The following is a 20,884-nucleotide window of genomic DNA, read 5'->3' as shown; positions in this document are numbered from 1 at the left end:
ATCTCTGGGGTGTTCACCATCTGGTTCAGGTGACTTAGCTACCTTCAGACATTTCAGTTTCCCAAGAACCTTCTGTCTCATAATGGCAACCACACACTTCATGAGTCCTGACAGCTGGAACTTCCACCATTCTGACAGTGTCTTCCGTAGTGAAGACTGATGCAAAATACTTATTTAGTTCGTCTGCCATTTCCTTGTCTGCTGTTACTACCTCTCCAGCATCATTTTCCAGGGACCCATATCCACTCTCAGCTCTCTTTTACACTTTATGTATCTAAAGAAACTTTTGGTATCCTCTTTAATATTATTGGCTAGCTCACTTTCATATTCCATCTTTACCTTCCTAATGACTTTTTTTAGTTGCCTTCTGTTGGTTTTTAAAAGCTTTCCAACCCTCTAACCAGTAATTTTTGCTCATTATCTTCCCTTTCTTTGGCTTTTCTGTTGGTTTTGACTTCTCTTGTTAGCCACGATTGTGTAATTTTGGCCCCAGAATGCTTCTTCTCCTTTGGGATGTATATATCCTGTGCCTTCCATATTGCTTCCAGAAATTTCAGCCATTGATGCTCTACCGTCCACCTTTTGATTTTGTCCACCTTTTACATTGCAACTCATCCTGTTGACTGCAAGTTTGCCTATCAACAGCCTCTCCTCACTACACAATACACCACAAAATCTAAAGGAATGACAAACACCAATTCAGTTTGGCACCAGTGGCATCGCGGGAGTTGCCAGTCAGTGTTGAACTCAATGTACAACTGCCATCTGGATTCCATCTCTTCTCCCTGAGTGGGCAGAGCTCCAAGGCAGTGAAGGTTTGAAATCACATGTTTCCTTCTCCGCGATGAGCTGCCAAGCATGGCTGATGAGCCCCATCTGCCCGAAGCAGCTGGTTTTAAGGTGCCAGAAACCCACCCTTTCCCTTTCTGCTGCCAGTGGAAACATTTTCACCAGGATCAGTAGCTAAGCCACACTTGAAGGCCAGGAGCTGGACTTGATTGTTAGAGCCTATTTGAGATGGATGCTGTGGGGAGCATTTAATAGATAGTGGGAGCCCATCCACAACACCTTCCCTGGCTATGAAACCTTACGGAACCAGCAGTGCATTGACCTCTGAAATTCCCTCTCTATCACTCACTTATCTGAAGTTTCACATTCAAGTTCAGTTTATTGTCATTTAACCAAACGAAATAACGTTCTTCTGGGCCAAGCTGCACAACTCAGTACAGAAATCTCGCACATATAGCACAAATTATATTTCCACGATTAAATTAGGAAATAATAAGGTACAGTTATGACACAAGTTAAAAAGTATAACGCTGCTAGCACTTCATGTGTGATGAGTCCTGGGTTGTGGCAGGGTGTTCAGTAGTTTCAGATCCAGATAGATATTCTCTTAATGCCACTGTACCTCCTGCCTGATGGTCGAAGGTCAGAGATTGCTGGATAAGTGAGAGGGATCAGTAGCAATGCCTGGACCCCTGCAGACATATCACTCCTGATAAATATCTCTGATGAATGCAAGAGACACCCCGACTATCTTCTCAGCAGTTCTCGCAGCCCTCTGTAGGGAGTTGCAGTCAGACGCCTTGCAATTGCTGTAGCAGACAGTGATGGAGTTGGTCAGGGCCCCCTCGATGGTGCTTCTGTAAAAATTCACTAGAATAGAGGAGAAGCCTCACTGGCTTCAATCTCTTCAGGAAGTGGAGACGCTGAGGTGGTGTTGAGGGACCAGGTTGGATTGTCAGTTATGTGCACTCCCAGAAACTTGGTGTTCCTAACTCGACAGAAGAGATGTTTATGTGCAATGAGAAGTGGTCGGATTCCACCTCTGCTCAGACCTCTACTGTCAGTCCTGAGTAAAGCAGCTTCTTAAAGTATCACTGCTTAATCAAGCTAACTCCAATATCTCAGTTAGTTCAACATACACTTATTCCAGGTGCTTACCATCTCTGGGTGAGAGAGGTCTCCCTCAGATACCATTTATATCTCTCAGCCTTACAGCAAAAGTCCAAAGTTGGAAGTCAATTTGGTATCAAAGATGAACTCCCTTTCCTCCTGGGCATCTCAGGAAACAGCTCCTTATCCCTTGCTGGCAATCTCCCAACTCAGCACCAAGAAACCCACCATTCTTCGGTCGCGTACGTCTAGGAAGTATACCCTGCCAAATCCGTGAGATTGGGATGTCTCTCCCACACGTGGCTCAGTTTGTGTGAATGCTGTGTGATTTCCTGCCCTGTTACAACTTGTTTCCAGGAAATAACAGACTGCGTATCCCATATAATTAAAGGAAGTATATTTATGAATATTAACTTAACTAAAGAGTTAGTAAAGAAAAAAAAACAACCAAGGGCCCATTATAATTAAACAGTCAAATATGCACAGGTGGGAGCTCAACTCTTCCAAAATTCATATTCACTGAACCTCAGCAGATTCCTGCACCTTGCTCCATTGAAAAATGCTCCCCACCGGATTGAATCCTACAATTGGTTCTCACCAGCGTCTTCTGTCTTCACCTCCCGCCCAACAAAAAGCAAAGCTCACACCGGTGTCAGGCACAAAAAAAACCTGCTCCCCCAGCCTTCTCTCCTGATTGCATGGCTAACATTTCGAAGCACCTGTTATCTTTAACAATAACACAAACTCTGCTTATATAGGAAGACTATTAGATGAAATACCCTACAACATTAGCAGTGAAACCTTTACCAGGGTGTGACACATATGCTACAAAGAACTACCTTGAGATTCATTTTCTTGCACGCATTTACAGGAAAAAATATAACAGAATTTTATGAAAAACTATGTGCAGTCAAAGTCTGACAAAGAAGAAGAAAATCACTGCAAATGAAGATAATACAGAAAGCATTCGTTGTAAAGAATCATTGAAAGTGAGTCTGTAGGTTGTAGAGTCAGTTCTGAGCAGTGGTGACTGATTTTATTCATGCCAGTTCAGGAGTTTGGTGACTGAAGGGTATTAACTGCTCCTGCACTGTGCAGTGTGGGACCTGTGGCTTCTGAACGTCCTGCCTGATGGTGGTAGAGAGAGGAGAGTATGGCCTGGATGATGGGGGCCTTTGATGATGGACGCTACTTCCTTGTGTTTGCATTCCATGTAGATCTATTCAACAGTGAGGAGGGCTTTGCCTGTGATGGACAGGGTGTGGGCTTCATCTCGGATCGAGATTATCATCAGATGTCCAAGTACGAGTATGCACAGGTGCAATAAGACATCTGCTTGCAGCAACATCACAGGCACATAGGATCACAAGGTTTTCACCATCATCATATCTTTAGAAGCCTCATATACAGTACCTTGTAAAAGGCCTTCTGAAAATCCAAGTAAACATCATCCACTGACTCTCCTTTGTCTATCCTGCTTGTTGTTTCCTCAATGATTTTTAACAGATTTGTCAGGCAAGATTTCCTCTGAAGGAAACCATGTTGATTTGGCCTTTTTTTTTATATCATGGGCCTCCATGTACCCCAAAACATCATCCTTCATAATGGATTCAAGCACTTTCCCAACCACTGAAGTCAGGCTAACTGGTCTATAATTTCCTGTCTTTACCTCCTTCCCTTCTGAAAGAGTTGAGTGAAAATTCCAGAGATAGAACGTTCACAACAATATGCATGATACAAAATGATACAAGAGAGACAATTAGAACAAAAAACAAAGTCCATTTTACTGCAAGTTGCCCTCCGTATCTCATCCCCGACCCCTGCCTGATGCTTCCAAAAAGTTGAATATGTCAGTTTTATATATTATATAAAATTACACACAGAAATTTTAAGTATTTAGTCACAAACAATCCATTTGCACTTTCAAAGAACAATTGCCGGCAATCAGTCACTCATTTCACCTCACGTACCTTTTGAAGGAAATATCCTTTGAAGTTCAAGTCCTCTGTTGTTGAGTGCATGATGTTCAATGGCACAATGTTAGCAAACCTCTGGATTTCGTGGATTACTGCATCAGTGTACGGCAAATTTTTCCGATCTTCAGTTCTGGGAAACCGCTCTGAACCAATCACGGTGGTGATTTCATCGTGGACTTTTTCTGGAACACAAGGGTATGGTTAATGCACTCAGCAGCAGGGTGAGAGCACAGATTCTCACATGAGGAAAAACAGTCATCAATCAGATGCTCCTCACCCTGAATCTGTGGATATTTCATCATCAGTAGCATACCCCAACGAAGGGTGGTCGAAGTTGTCTCCATTCCAGCAGCAAACAGGTCAGCTACGGTGAATATCAGGTTGTTTTCATGGAAATATGTATTTGGGTTACCTGATTCCTGTAAAAGATGATAAGATCATAAGATACATGTGCAGAATTAGGCCATTTGGCCCATCAAGACTTCGCCACTATTCCATCATGATGAATTTATTAACCCTCACAACCCCATTCTGCTACTTTCTCTCTACAACCTTTGACACTCTACTTAATGAAGAAGCTATTAACCTATACTTCAAATATACTAAATGACGTGGCAACCACAACCAACTGTGGCAAAGAATTCCACAAATTCACCACCTTCTGGTTGAATAAGTTACTCTTCATCACTGTTACTTGTGTTCTGAAGCTGTGCCCTCTGGTCCTAGAATTCCGCCCCCCCCCCCACCACCCCCGTCCAATATAGGAACTACAGGAATCATCCTCTTTACAACCACACTCTCAATATTCACACTTCCAAATATTCAACAGATTTCAATGTCATCCCCTCATTCTTCCAAAAAAGATAGGCCTGGAGCCATCAAATGCTCCTCATGTGTGAACCCTTTCATTCCCAGAATAATTCTTGTGAATGTCTTCTGGAGCCTTCTTCAATTCCAGAGCATCCTTTCTTGGATAAGGGAATAAAACTGCTCACAATGCTCCAAGTGCAGTCTGAGCAATGCCTTATAAAACCTCAGCATTAAATTCTTGCACTTATACCTTAGCCCTCAAGAAGTGAATGCTAACATTGCATTGGCCTTCCTTACGACCAGCTCAACCTGCAAGTTAACATTTGAGGAATCCTGTACAAGGACTCCCAATTTACTTTGGACCTCTGATTTCTGAATTTTCTCCCCATTTAGAAAAGAGTTTATGCTTGTATTTCTTCTAACAAAGTACATGACCGTACATTTTCCTACACTGTATTCCATCTGCCACTTCTTTGCCCATTCTCCTAATATGCCCAAGTCCTTCTGAAGGCTCCCAGCTTCATCAACACTACATGTCCCTCCACATATCTTCATATTGTCTGCAAATTTGGCCATAAAGACATCAATTCCGTCATCCAGATCATTAATGTATAATGTGAAATAAGTGGTCCCAACACCATCCCCCATGGAACTCCGAGTCACCAGTAGCCAAAGAGAAAACACCCTTCTTATTCCCACTCTTTGCCTCCTGTTGTCAGCCAATCATTTATCCATGCTAATACCATGGATCAATCATGTAATACCATGGGATCTTAACTTTTTAAGCAGCCTTACCTGTAGTAATGGACTCCAGCATCTTACCAGCCTCTGCCTCTGTAGTTGGGCTAACTGACCTATAATTTCTTGTCTTTTGCCTCTCACCCTTCTTAAATATTGGAGTGATTTTTGCAATTTTTCAGTCCGCCAGACCCATTTCAGAATCTGGTGACTTTTGAAATATCACTAGTAATGCCTCCATAAACTCCTCAGCTAGCTCTTCCTAAACCTTGAGGTATCATCCATCAGATCCAGGTGACTTATCTACCTTCAGACCTTTCAGCTTCCCAAGCGCCTTCTCTCTATAAATGCTCACGTCTACCCCCTGACACTTTCCATGCTGCTGGTGTCTTTGACTTCCATGTCAGCCATGGTTACCTCATCCTCCTTTTAGAACACCGGAGCTTAGAGACAGGAGTTTGAATCCCACCATAGTCCTGAGGGATTAAATTCAAAGTACTTCAATAACTTTGGAATTCTATAAAAAGGGTAACATACAAACTAGGAGCTGGTGTGGAACATACCTGCTGCTGTTTTAACATGAACACATCAATAAAGCTCCTTGGATCATTTGCATCCAGTGTCTGGTAGTTCTTGGTTATGAAGTCTCTGATAAACTGCCAGACCAATTTTTCCTTTTCCTTTATTTTCTTGTGTGAACCAGGTAGAAATCTCAATATGGGAAGAGCATTATAAAGCTATAAATAAAAACATTGCTGTCAGTAGTATTGTTCTGAAATAAAAGGAAGTTCTGATGGCCATTTACAACATCTCACTGTTCCTGGCTATGGTTGCAGCATGCCTCAAAGCAGCCACCGTCATACTAATCCCTGGAGCATCAGTGGCAACATGTCCTAATGACCACAAACCAGGGGCACTCACTCCCATAGTTGCCAAGTGCTTGAGAAGATTGGTCATGTCCCACATCAAGGATATCCTGCCGGCTACCTTGAACTAGCACCAGTTTGTCTACAAGGTCAATAGGTCAACTAAAGATGCCAATTTGATCCCCCTTCAGACTGTGTTGGAACACTAAGCTCACAAAGACACCTACATCAGGCTGGTTTTGGTTAATTACAACTCGGCCTTTAACAAAACACTACCGAACAAATGCTGCCAAGCTCCACAATGTAGATCTTTGCATATCAGTCTGTATCTAGATCTTGAACTTCTTCACTAATCTCTCCCAGATGGTGATACTAGGCAAGTAAACATCAACACTCCACTCCCAACCCTGAATACCAGTGCCCCACAGAGGTGTGCACTGAATCCCCTTCCCCACTCTCTCTTCACCTATCCCTGCACTCCCACTCATGCTACAAAGTCAATCACCAAATTTGTAGATGACATGACTGTGATTGGCCTAATCACAAGCAATACCAAACAGAGAGGAGGTGCTGAAACTCTGTCTGATTGGTGCAGGAACTACAACTGTCACGTGGTCGGCAACAATGAATATATGGAGTCAGGATTTATAAACAAACAAGCATTTATTAAACCCTGATAAACAATGAGAAAAAACATAAATCCTAACTGGAAGTAAACGGCTATGCGGCCATTCAGTAAACCGCTGCTCAGTACTAGTTCTTAAAGCGATAAATGTGAAACCAGTTCTTAAAGCGATATATTCAAACACAGTTCCTCCAATGGTAAATTTTAAAGTCCGAGGGATTTATATAGTCAATTAGGAGAGACTTTCATGAAATAATGAATTCCTCGAAGACATGACGTCACTGCCACTCCCAGACAGATCCTGCTTCGTCCACAGGATTCACGACGACGGAAATAAAATGGTTTTAAAGGCACTAACCTTCCTCCTCTGCAGAATAGATCCCGCACAGCCTTTACTACCACTTTTAGCAGAGGCTATCTCATGCAGATCACTCTTTCTTGAACGAATTTAATAATGGTCGATCCTTTCCAAACCTGTCGAACGTCTCCTTCAGGGTGCCGTCTTCACTCTCCAATGTTACTGAAAAGATACATTAACAAACCTGGCAGCGATTGGTCAAACTGCCGGCCCAGACTTCTGTACCTTACATTAGAACATAAAACTCCGTTTAAAATCAAACCTGTGTCATAATGCAAATATGCAGCGGAGCGGAGTATCTCATTGACGTCCAAACTGGAAAACTAACTGTATCACCAGGGGTCTTCCCTTTTATACCTGTGGTGAACAGGACATCACGTGACCTCACATCGGCGGGAAAATTATATCAGGTGACCTCCAAAAGACCATTACATCATTCTCACAAGAAAGTCAGAAGATCTCCATGAGTTATGTAACACAACCGATCACTCAACATCGAGAAAACAAAAAATGATAATTGACTTCAGGAGGGCAAGAGGTCCTGGCCAAACAAGCCCTGTTATTCATAAAAGGTGAGCTAGTGGAAAGGGATTCCGGCTTCAGGTTTTTGTGGATGAACATCACTGAGAAGCTCTCTTGGTCTCTTGCAGCAGAATCTGGACCAACTGGAAAAAAACCCGCAAAAAATGACAGATGGAATTTAATGCAGACAAGTGCGAGGTGTTGTACTTCAGTAGGACCAACCAAGGTAGGTCTTGCATTGTGAATGGTAGGACACTGAGGAACATGGTAGGCTGTTTAAATGGCTCAGCATGGACTAGATGGGCCAAAGGGCCTGTTGCTGACCCTGCACTTTTCTCTGATTCTATCATAGTGACTATACTACTTGAGGTGCTTCTGGACAGCTAATCTGCTCCAAACATTGCTTGCCAACTTTTATCAAAGTGCGATAATGGCACAATGGGGTGCTGGGAACGGACCCAGATGCAAGACACAGACACTGAAGTACAAGGAACAGGACTTGACGAGAGTAAGGACGTGACAGTATTCAGGCAAGGAGCAGGGACAAGATCGCAGACTTGGGCTAAGGAAAGCGGGACCAGGACTAGGAATCATGGACTAGGAGACAAGGCTTGGACTCCAAGCCCAAGACTGGACAAGGACCCAGAACCTGGGTCTTGCCTTGGGCTTGGACCCCAGAACCAGGCAAGGACACGACTTGACTGCCAGCTGGGGTCTTGGGTCTTGAGCTTGGCTGCGGGATCCTCGAGGCTAGGGATCTCGGAGCTTGGCTGTGGGATCCTCGAGGCTAGGGATCTCGGAGCTTGGCTGCGGGATCCTCGAGGCTAGGGATCTCGGAGCTTGGCTGCGGGATCCTCGAGGCTTGGGTTCTTGGAGCTCAGACTGGGAACCAAACATCAACATAGAACTGGGAATTATCCTTCGACAAGCCGGGACTCATCTTTAACACGACACTAACTTGAGACAGGCCAGAACGTAGACATAGAGCCGGGACTTATCCTTCGACAAGCCGGGGCTCAACTTCTCCACACCAAGTTGGGACAGGTCCACCTGTTGGGTAACAGCAGGATGGGCAGACTTACCCAACAGAGGCAAAGAGAAGACATGTCCTCCCGCAGGGCAATGGCAAGACAGCCTGACTTACCCCACGGAGGCGAGGACAGGACAAGACAGACACGAAAGAACAACAGACAGTTCCATCTCTGCTCTGGGGTAGCTCCAAGTCTCAGTTCAGCCAGCAACCTCAGCTGACTACAAAGACAGCTGGATCCCTACCTAGTCGGAGTGGTTGGAATCCATACCACTATGGAAGACTACTCCTACAAGTGGCAACAAGGCTCCATGAAGCAGTGGTCCTCCAACCAGGCCTAGAGATCACAAATGGTTTCATCAGCAGGTTGCTCCAAGGGGGACTGACAAGATAAACCAGCAGCCCACACTCAGTCCCAAGGCTACTTACATTGCAAGCCCAAAGATGGGAATCAGGTGCCTTTGATTTAGTCAAATAAGGGCCAGCTGGAAGACCCGGCGTCCTGAGTCCATGGACTGGACTGTGAACCAGAATGCAGTCTTCACGGACCGGACCATGACAGATAGAGAGCATACTGACATATGGAATCGCAGTGTTGTACTCAAGCCGCTGTAAAACTGATCACACACCACTCCAACAAGTGATTAGTGTGGCTCAGCACATCACTGGGACGCAACTACTGGACTTGGAGACAATCTACAACTCTAAATGCCAACAGCATGCTCATAACCTTATTAAAGACCCAACCCATCCTGAACACTGTCTGTTCAATCTCCTGCCATCTGGTCGGAGATACAGAAACTCTTAGGCAAGACAGTAAGACTGAAAAACGAGTTCTTCCCGAGGGTTTTCTACAGCTGAATAATGCTACACCCCAGCTTAACAATGGCATTTGAGTGTTATGGTCTATAAAATCACTTGTTGCATGTAAATATGGGATTTTTTATAACAAATTAAACCATATCATATTCATTGTAAATATCTGTTTTGCATGGGCAGGAGTAGCACCGTAATCTCATTGTCTTGAGCAATGGCAATAAAGTTCTATTCTATGTCAAGTCAAGTCAAATCGCTTTTATTGTCATTTCCACCATAACTGCTGGTACAGTGCACAGTAAAATCAAAACAACGTTCCTCCAGGACCATGGTGCTACATGAAACAAGACAAACCTACACTAGACGACCTGAAACAACACCAAACTACATTAGACTTCAGATCTACACGGGATTACATAAAGTGCACAAAACAGTGCAAGACAGTACAATAATAAATAAACAAGACATTTGGTGCAGTAAAGAACAAATTACAATATAGTAATAATTGTATTACTATGCAATAATTGCAATATGTAAATGTAAACAATGTTTTAGCAGGAATTGAGAAAGACATGAGCAAAAATTGCAAAGGGGGTGGAGTGGTGTTCAGGTGTGCGTGTGCATGTGCGTGTGTGTGCGCGCTGGTGTCAGACTAGATTCTGGGAATTGAAGAGTCTAATGGCTTGGGGGAAGAAACTGTTACACAGTCTAGTCGTGAGAGCCAGTTCAACATCAAAACAAGCAATTGATAATCAATACCAAAAACCTACATGAATTAGAGAAATGGCAACAAATTGTTAAAAATGTTAAATTAGGTGTGCTAGCAAAAATCATTGTAGGCACTACCCACTCAGCAAAATATTTTTTTCCCCAAAAAATCCCTTTAGGGAAGTGCTATAAGGCTATTAAAACAAAAATGTCATGCCATCTGAAACATTTCTTCACCCAGGTTGTTAATCTGATCAACCACTCCAGTTACTGTAGACCACCCCTACCTTCCTCTGTCTATTACCCCCATCACTGCACTGCACCTTAAACACCTTAAACCACTTTTTATAATGCTGTTTACATTGTAAATACATGCTGGTGTTTATGCATTTATGAACATTTTATCTCATATTTTTACTTCAACTTTATTCCTTACGTTTTTTATTCTTTATTTTGTTAAATGTTGCTGCTGTTTTAGTTGCATGTCGCACCAACACACCACAGCAAGTTCCTAATACATGCAAATGTACAGTACTGTGCAGAATCCTTAGGCACATATCTATAGCTAGGGGGCTAAGATTTTTGCACAGTACTGTATATTATGTCTTCCCAGTTTTCAAATAGTACTTAATATTACTGAGCTAAAACAAAGCTAAGTGCTCTCAGTTCTGATTCCCAGCCACCTTTCTACTTTAACCAATATACAGTACTGTGCAAAAGTCTCAGGAACTGTAGGTACATATTTGAGCCTGGGACTTTGGCACACTACTGTGTATGGCAAATAAAGTTGATCCTTGATGTTAATTACAGTTGTTGATAGGTGTTTATTACCACAGTTGTTCTGATCAGGAATCTATGTCTGAAAGGACAGATCCACAGAGTCCAAAGGCCATGTCTGACCACTGTGTGGAACCACTGGATGGTGCACAATGGCGGCTTACTGATAGATCAATGGAGAACATTTCTCTGTCACAAATTCACTAGTTGACTATATAAGTAGCTTTGTTCATGAATTGAAGGGCAGGTACTTGCAAATCTCAAAAATATCTGCTGGGACTTTTTGCAAATACACTACAATTGAAATAGACTCAGTAGCCACTTTATTGGGCAGCTCCCGTCCCTAATAGAGCGTATGCTCATGGTCCTCTGCTGCTGCAGTACTTCCAATTCAAAGTCCGATGTGGTGTGTGTTCAGAGATGCTCTTCTGCACACCACTGTTGCAATGTGTGGTTGTTTGAGTTACTGTCGCCTTCCTGTCAGCTTGGACCGGTCTGCCAATCCTCCTCTGACCTCTCTCATGAACAAGGCATTCTTACCCACAGAACCGCTGTCACTAGATGCTTTTTTATTTTTTTGTATCATTCTCCGCAAACTCCGGAAATTGTTTTGTGTGAAAATCCCAAAAGATCAGCAGTTTCTGAGATACTGAACTCACCCCATATGGCAGCAACCATCATTGCACAGTCAAGCTAACATTTCCCCCATTCTGATATTTGGTCTGAACGCCAGCTGAATGTTTTGATTGTGTCTGCATGTCTTTATGCATTGAGTTGCTGCCACATGACTGGGTGATTAGATATTTTCATTAACGAGCAGACGTACAGGCAATGGCACTGAATGTATTTGCACTTCTGGTGAACAATGAGATTTTAGCCAGAGGATGGTGAATTTGTGGAATTTAGTACCACCAGCAGCTGTGGAGGTATTTAAGGCAGAGCTTAATAGGTTCTTGATTGACCATGGCATCAAAGGTCATGGGGAGAAGACTGGGGAGTGAGGCTGAGGAGGGGAAAAAGGATCAGCTGTGATTGAATGGCAGAGCAGACTTGATGGGTCAAATGGCCTAATTCTGCTCCTATGCCTTATGGTCTTACTTACCTGAACCATTGGAGAACCAGCAAGCTGAACATTTTCATTTATTATCTTTATCAAAGTGATGAATGTTTGGTCATCATAATCAAATCTATCACCAAAAACTATGGAACAGATGATATTGCCCACAGCAGCATTTAACTGAATGGTTGGATTAAATTCTTGGCCTGCAGAAACACAGATCATTCACAAGTTACTGATAATGCTGAATACCATTTGACTCTTTATTAAGTGTCCTGAATAGTCTTTCAGTTTCCTCTTTTAATTCAACATATTTCTGGTGATTTTCACTTATTGATTTCTATACATTATGTACAGTGCTTACAAAAATTATTCATTTCCCCTCCCCCCGGAAGTTTTCATGTTTTATTGTTTTACAACATTGAATCACAATGGATTTAATTTGGCTTTTTTTGACACGGATAAATACAAAAAGACTGTTTTATGTCAAAGTGAAACCAAGTGGCCTAAATTAATTACAAATAAAAAAACAAAATAATTGATTGCATAAGTATTCCCCCCTTTTAATATGACTCACCAAATCATCAGAAGTGCAGCCAAATGGTTTTAGAAGTCACATAATTAGTGAAATGAAGATCTATGTTTGGAGACCTGTGTGCAGTCAAGGTGTTGCAATTGATTGCAGCAAAAATACACTTGTGCCTGGAAGATCCACCTGATGATGAGTCAGCAAAGAAGAAGAAGGCCCTTAACTCCGACTGGAGTCATCGGGCAGCTGTCATAACGGTGTGTTTTTAACAGGCTTTCCTATTTTGACGTGGCTGAGTTGCTAGCTCGATGCTCCATCCAGCACAGATGAAAGTGTGCAAGAGAGCCGGCTGGATTCGAACTCAGGAGCCTTTGCTCCGAAGTCTGGTGCTGATGCCACTACGCCACCATCCGGCAAGTTATACATCTCTCGTTACATGCACACGCAGTGCAACTCTGAGTGATTATGCGGAAAATTTGAAGTTAATAACTCATCTCCTTCTACCTTAGGCCACGAACTTATCAATCACTCCTGCTGTGGACCACTTTCTGGAGGACCAAAACCCTGATTTCTACAAAGAAGGGATCGGTATGCTCCATGACCGCTGGACAAAGTGTGTAAATGTAGGTGGGAACTACGTTGAAAAATAAATGTGCTAGGTTTTCTAAAATTGATTCCGTTTACCTTATCAATCAAACTTATCAGTCACCTCTCGTATATTGTGGTTATATGTTTGTGGCAATTAGATGCGAGATGCACAATGTTACAATTTCATATTTTGTTTATAACCAATTAATAGGATGATATTTTGATAATACGGCATCATTTGTGATTTCTCCTTAAGGTAAGGGATATGTTTTATGTATTTTCTGAAATTGAGGCACTGCTTTCGGGATATTTCAGAAAATTGTTGATATGTATTAATAGTCATGGATGAAACCAAGTAAATTTTTTATACTAATCATCATGAATATTATCATTGCTGCTATTTTTCCAGTTGTGGCTATTTAATATTATTATCTGTTTATATTTACACAATTTGCATCATTGGTTGTTTGTCAGTATTTGTCTGAGTGTTGTTTTTCATTGATTCTATTGTACATTGTTCTATTGTGAATGTCTGCAGGAAAACGACTCTCAGGGTACTATCTGGTGACAGAATGTACTTGGGCAATAAATCTGAACTTTCAACTCTATTAATTACCCTGAATTGACTCTTTTTATTGACATTTAGCTCTTGACTTTGGCAGCAATGTTTAGTACAAAGACAAACATCAGTCAGGTCAGTAACCAGTGAGCTAAAAGCTGAGCAAACACACATTGAGACACCAAAGACTTTTTCTGGAATACTAATTTCTGGTACTTTTTAAATATACAGATGAAATACACTGCTTCTCATTCTACTGCAGATAGACTGAATGAGCTAGGGGGTTTGTTTTTGGAGTGAAGGAAGATAGGAGGTGACTTGGAGGTTTACAAGAGACGTTGATTGAGTGGACAGCCAGAGACTTTGTCCCAGTGAAGAAATGGCTAATATGAGGGGGGATAAATTTAAGGTGACTGATGGAAAGGACAGAGGAGATGTTAGTAAGTATTCACACAGAGAGTGGTGAGTGCATGAAAAGTGCTGGTGGAGGCAGATGTATCAGAGACATTTAGGAAAATCTTAGATAGGAGCATGGACGATCAAAAATGGAGAGCTATGTCAGAGGGAAGGTTTAGATTAATAATCTTACAGTAGGTGAAAAGGACAACACAATATTGTGGGCTGAAAGGCCTTTACTATACTGCAATGTTCTATGTTCTATCCTTTTTATGTTTACTCACTTGGACTTACCTTTATGGGATTCAAACATTTTTATCAGGAAATGGGCTTCTTCAATGATTTTATCTTCAATAGTTTTCTTGCCCATCCCAAAGTCCCGTAGAGTGGACATGGTGAACCTTCGAATTTGCCTCCAGGATTCTCCATTATTGAAAACGATGCCTATAATTATTCAGACAAGTTGTCAATGCAACCTGCTACCCAAATTAAAACATCAAAAATGAGGAAATATGCTTTCTATCTAATGGAGTTATAGTGGTGACTTATCGCTACCAGACTCACGTTAGGCAATTCACTACTCAACTCTTAATTAATTTGGAGCTTTCATTTTAACTGCTCAACACAAATATCAATGGGGCAGCACAGTAGTGTAATGGTTAGCTCAAGGTTAAGCAGAACAGGTATTCGGGGTTTATTTCCCACCTTTGTCTGTAAGGAGTTTATAACTTCTCCCTGTGATCACGTGGGCTGGAAAAGCCGGTTCTGCAATGTAGCTCAACAAATAATTAATTAAATAAACAAGGTTATCCCAGGCCAACAATTTAAGTCATGAATTTTATTCTTCCCTCTCTCCCAAAACCGCACCCAATCAGCGAGGAGGAGCACACGAGGAAGCAGTGACATCATTTCGGTATGTGGCTGAAGCTTATGAAACAGTAGAGCTTCATGGCAGATTTCAGAGTTGGTTGCATCCAATTAGTGAACGGGATTTATTAGAAAGTTGAATAACAAGATAGGAACAAGCAGAGTGGTCATTGTATGAGTGGGTCAGTGTTGGAATGTCATTGGCTCATTAGGCTTAGGCAATATCAGGCTGATAAGTTTCTTTTCCTTCTTTATTTGTCATAAGGGGGGCACTGGGAGTGGACACAAATGCAAGACACAGACACTGAAGTACTAGGGACTGGACTAGAGTTAGGAACAGGACTGAATGAGGAACTAGGAACCTGGACAAGGACTCCGAGCCAGAGACTGGACAAGGACCTGAAACCTGGGTCTTAACTCTGGCTCGGACCCCAGATCTAGGCTTGGACATGACATGGCTACAGGACTGGATGAGGCTCATGGACAGGATGACAACACAAAGCCTCGACTTAGACAGGACTTGAACTAGACGAGGTTCTTGGACGTGGCTTGGACTAGACTAGGTTCCTGGACAGGATGAGAAACTCCAGCACAAGGCGGGGGAACTCCAGCACTGGGCTGGGTGAGGTACTCCTGGGCTGGGTGAGAACACAAAGCCTTGATTTGGTCAAGGGAGAACAGGAACACAAAACACAGAGCCGGAACCCCTCTTTGGGAACAGGATGTAGGGCCGGGACTCATACTCAGCATGCTAAACACGACAAGACAGTTCCCAAAACTAGTTAGCAGCAAATGGCCAGACCTACCTAGCAAAGGCATAGACACAGAGACAGTTCAAAACAACGATAGACAGTTCCTTATCTTCCATTGGCAGTTGAACTTGACAACGGTGCAGGCAAGGGTTACAGACAAGGCAAGGTGAAGCAAGGCAAGGCTTCAGGCGAGGCCTTTAGGTGAGGAGAGGCTTCAGAAGGAGGGAGCAAAGAAGGGATTCAGAAAGGGGGTTTGGGCAAGAACAATCCAGCAGCTAAGCCCTGGTCTCTGGAGGTATTTATGTGTCTGCCCAAACGTGAATCTGTTGCAAGGACGTGGCTGGGGACAAACCCAAGTGCAGGACACAGATGCTGAGACAGAGTCATTAGGTGTAGCACCTCCGCAAATGGGGAGCCGATATCCAGGAGACGATGCAAAGCTTAGAACTAACAGTTCTCAGGAATAGGAAACAAGGTTTACTCTCACAAGAGTCGACCAACAAACTGGCAGCTTCTTGCTGTGGTCACAGGGTTTTTATCCTGCCGTTTGATGGGAAGCAGGTGCGTGTAGTTAGTGATACCTGGGAATGATTGGAATCTAAATGAGGTGATCAAGGCCCAAATCTTGAGGTAAATGGCAAGGAGGGGGATTGCCAGATGGGACAATGAAAGAATCATGTGCCTTAATTAGAGCACCCAACAGAACAATGGAAAGCCGGAAAACCTGAAATACGGATCCACAGACCGGACCGTGAACCGGAATGCGGATTCACGGACCGGACCATGACATTATTCTTCATTCCTCATTTTTTAGGGCCCAGTTAGTGCAGCAAGAATGGCTCCAGGGCTGTGTTTTGTTCTGTGTGTGAGACATGTGGGAATTCTGGGAGTCCATCCCACTCCTGGATAACCATATCTGCACCCAGGTGCACTGAGTTGCAGCTCCTGATGGAATATGTTAAGGAACTGGAGCTGCAGCTGCAGCTCGCTGACCTTTGACTCATATGGAAGTCATAGATAGGAACTGCAGGAAGCTGGTCACCCCTAGGATTCAGGAGTACAGTACCTGGGTGACTGCCAGGAGAAGGAAGGGAAGTGGGCAGCCACAGATTACCCGTGTGGCCTTTACCCTCAATCATAGCTTTGGAGGCTGTTGAGGGGGATGACCCACTGCATGGAGCCGCTGTGACCGGTTGATGAATGCAAGGCTGAAAGGTGTTATATATGAGCATCTCACAAACAATGTCTTATTTGGAAATGATCTCTAGTTCAGCAGGTTATCAGTAGATGCTTTATTTTGTTCACTTCTAAGTGGTTTGATCCAGCTACATCTAAGCAGAACCAGTTCACAAAATGGAGTTTGCAGAACAGTCTCACAAAATGGCGGCATCCATTGCTTCTACCAAATGGCTGGAACAAAGACATCCGGCTTGCCTTTTTCCATTGTATTTGACTCATTGCAGTTAGATGTTTCCTTTTATATTTAATTACTCCATGGCCAACAACACAACATGCCTACACCAAACACCAAGTAAACACCTCTGTTCTTACATTGCCATATAACTTCCTAGGTCATGACTGTCCAATCACATGCCTGTACTAGGGGTAAATTATGGTAGCCAATGATCCCAATAACCTGCATGTGTATTGTTACTGTGATCAACACTGGCAAAGACAACAGGTAGAACAAATTCTTTAAAATATGGCCACACAATCTTTTATAGTGCCCTGATGGAAGTCCAACTTAGTGACTCATTACACCCCCTAATAGTACCACACTCCCTTTGTACACCAATGACAATTTCTGCAGGGATAAATCTCCTGGGTATAATGAGATTATATTGAGCAGAATTTGCAAAGGATTGCAAATATTTTTGAAGATGCTCCCAGCTTCTCACATCATCTACCCCACCTCTCCCCGACCTACCAAATCTTCCCCTCACCTGGTTTGACTTTTACCCTCCCAGTTTCTCACTTCAACTGCACTCTTTCCCCATCCACCCACCTCCCCTCAATTGAATTCACCTGTCACCTTCCATCTTGTACTCGTTCCCCTCACTCCAGCTTCTTATTTTGGCTTCTACCCCCTTTCTTTCTGGTCACAATTAAGGGTCTCGGCTTAAAATGTTGACTCTTTATTCCTCTCCATAGGTCCTGCCTTCCCCGCTGAGTTCCTCTAGTACTTTGTGTGTATTACTCAGGAGTTTCAGTACCTGCCTAATCTTGTGTGTTCATGTTGTGTCTGAGACCATTGCAAGCTTTACACTTCAGAATAACAAGCCTCCAACAAGAACTGAGGTGAGCAGAATGAGGATGCAACCAAATGTAACTTGGTTTGATAATAATGATGTCGATAGTTACCAAAACCCTGTGTTAAATCATCAAATATTGGGATGTGGGCTCTTCCTGCAAACTGATCTGGATGGTTGATAAGAGCATCCTTCACTGTCTCGTAGCCAGCCAGGACCACAGCTCTCGTCATCCCAAGCTTGATGGTGAAGATTGGGCCATATTTCTCAGACAGCTGAAATAGGAGGAACACGCTTATATCATCAATTAATTAATTAAACAATTAAATTCTTGTTTTTTATATTCAGTTATATTATCACTTCATCAGAAATGGCCACTAGTGTACAGCCCAGGAACGACACTCAGTGGCCACTATATTAAGTACACACAGACACCTCATTAATGCAAACATCTAATCAGCCAATCATGTGGCAGCAACTCAGTGCATAAATGCATACAGATATAGTCAAGGGATTCATTTGTTGTTCAGTCCAAACATCAGAATGGGGAAGAAAGAAGTGACTTTGACCATGGAATAATTGTTGCACTAGACAGGGTGCTTTGAGTATCTCAGAAGCTGCTGATTTTCTGGGATTTTCATGCACAAAGGTCTGTAGAGTTTACAGCGAATGGTGCAAACAGTGAACAAAGCTCCCAGTGAGTGGCAGTTCTGTAGATAAAAACAAACTGTTAATGAGAGAGGACAGAGGAGAATGGTCAAACTTATTCAAGCTGACAAGAAGATGACAATAACTCAGAGAATCACATATTACAACAGTGGTGAGCAGAAAAGCATCTCTGAATGCACAGCATGTTGAACCTTGACGTGGATGGGCTACAGCAGCAGAAGATCACACTGGCTCCCACTCCTGTACCAGGTAAAGTGTCCACTGAGTGTACGTCATCCATTCCTAACTCTCCTCTGTACTTGCTCCCACCATTCAGGGCAGTTGAAGGTCTTCATTTTATTTATTTATTTGTTTGTTTGTTTGTTTGTTTATTTATTTCTTTAGAGATACAGGGCAGAACAAGCCCTTCTGGTGCAACAAGCCTCACTGCTCAGCAACGCTCCTAGTTAACCCCAGCCTCATCACAGGACAATCTGTAATGACCAGTGAATGCCCTGACCTGTACGTCTTTGGGCTGTGGAAGAAAACCAGAGCATCCTGAGGAATCCCACAATCCTCATGGGGAGGACATACAAACTCCTTATAGGCAGTGTCGGAACTGAACTCTGAACTCTGATTCCCTGAGCTGTGATATATGAACCAGTATGCTACCACGGCAACCCAAAGTGTTTTATAATTAGATTTAAAACAAGGATATTCCATGACTCCTTTGCTCTTCCAAATTCCCTGCTTCCGCTGACTTCTGCCACCTCTATATCCTTCATGGGCTCTGAGTAATTCTATCCTCTTACACCTGAAATACCCGCGCTTTTTATTTTTGACAAAGTTTATAACATTTATATTTCAAATGTTTACAATCTTTGAAGTTCAAAGTTCAAAGTACATTTATTATCAAAGTATGCATACAGTATACAACCCTGAGATTTGTATTCCCACAGGCAGCCACGAAAGAAGGAAACACCATGGAACCCGGTCAAAGAAAACATCAAACACCCAATGCAGAACAAAAGATCAAATGGCAAAGAACAAGGGAAAAACACAGAATATGAAAGATGAAAACCACAGCATCCTTGAGACAGTTCAGGAAAGTTCAGTTTAGTTCCATGTAGCACTGTGAAGTTCGTTGCCTGCAAGCCACAGAGACAGTCTACCCTGATGAATCACACAAAATAGCAATAAGAAAGGAGTCAAATCACAAACAAGAGAAGTAACCAGAAACCAGAAATGCATATAACATGAACTGCAGGGTCTTCTAAAAGCAGCCAGAAATGGAATCGATCATTGGCTCGTACCATGTCTCCAGGTTTCTTGGCATCCAGACCACACACTCTGCTCGTAAATCTCACCGACCTCCTTCAGAGATGAAAAAGCACCAGATTGCTTAATCGACCCAAAAAGACGCCATCAAAATGTAAATCACAGGTTCCAATTGGACTTAGCTTAATAAAACAATCGTATTTGATCGAAGAAGTAAAAGAAATAGTTTTGTGAACTGTCATTGGTCACGTTGTATACTGGCACCATCTACTTCACCAGAACAGGAACCTTTATTAGTTCTTTACATTTCAATTGCAAGGAGAGAGTACACTATGAATGGCAAGACCCTTATTGGTGTTGATGAGAAGAGGGATCTTGGGCGCAAGTTCATTGCTCCCTGAAAGTAGCGATATGGGTCTATAGGATGGTTAAGATGGCAGATGGCATGCTTGTGTTTATCATCGAGGCATTGAGTTCAAAGTTCTGGAAATTATTTTGCAGCCTTATAAAACTCTAGTTAGGCTGTATTGCACTCAGTTCTGGTTGCCCCATATCATGTACCCCGTGACGGGAATAAAGAACAAGTATAGATGGAAAACACTTTGGAGTCCAGTATTGCAATTAACTAATAATATTTATTAGTATCTACGCAATACAGTAATATAAATGTAGATAAATCAAAGAGGTTAGCAATGATTGTAGGGGGTTTCGACTCTTATGTTACTGCGGAGGCTAATTAAAATGGCGTCTTTGTTATGTTAATCTGGGGAATGCGGCTTTGTTGTGTTAAACGCTGAGAAAGTTTGTGCTAGCAGCTTGTTTTTGTTTAGAGTGTG

General features: G+C 42.6%; 1 protein-coding gene across 1 annotated transcript in view; it reads right to left on the bottom strand.

Annotated features, from left to right (window-relative positions):
• LOC134352289 (uncharacterized) overlaps window positions 1–20,884 on the bottom strand; it is a 94,087-nt gene that overhangs the window by 5,163 nt on the left and 68,040 nt on the right. The window contains exons 12-17 of the mRNA XM_063059579.1: window positions 18,235–18,397; window positions 14,549–14,698; window positions 12,228–12,388; window positions 5,987–6,160; window positions 4,153–4,294; window positions 3,870–4,057 (exon numbers count right to left, since the gene is read on the bottom strand). Of these exons, the coding sequence (XP_062915649.1) occupies window positions 3,870–4,057; window positions 4,153–4,294; window positions 5,987–6,160; window positions 12,228–12,388; window positions 14,549–14,698; window positions 18,235–18,397 (978 nt within the window). The remainder of the gene's footprint in view (window positions 1–3,869; window positions 4,058–4,152; window positions 4,295–5,986; window positions 6,161–12,227; window positions 12,389–14,548; window positions 14,699–18,234; window positions 18,398–20,884) is intronic.

Source organism: Mobula hypostoma, chromosome 9 (assembly GCF_963921235.1).
Source record: "Mobula hypostoma chromosome 9, sMobHyp1.1, whole genome shotgun sequence".
Lineage (NCBI taxonomy): Eukaryota > Metazoa > Chordata > Chondrichthyes > Myliobatiformes > Myliobatidae > Mobula > Mobula hypostoma.
Note: the sequence above shows the minus strand (reverse complement) of the source record. Positions and strands in the feature narration are given on the sequence as shown.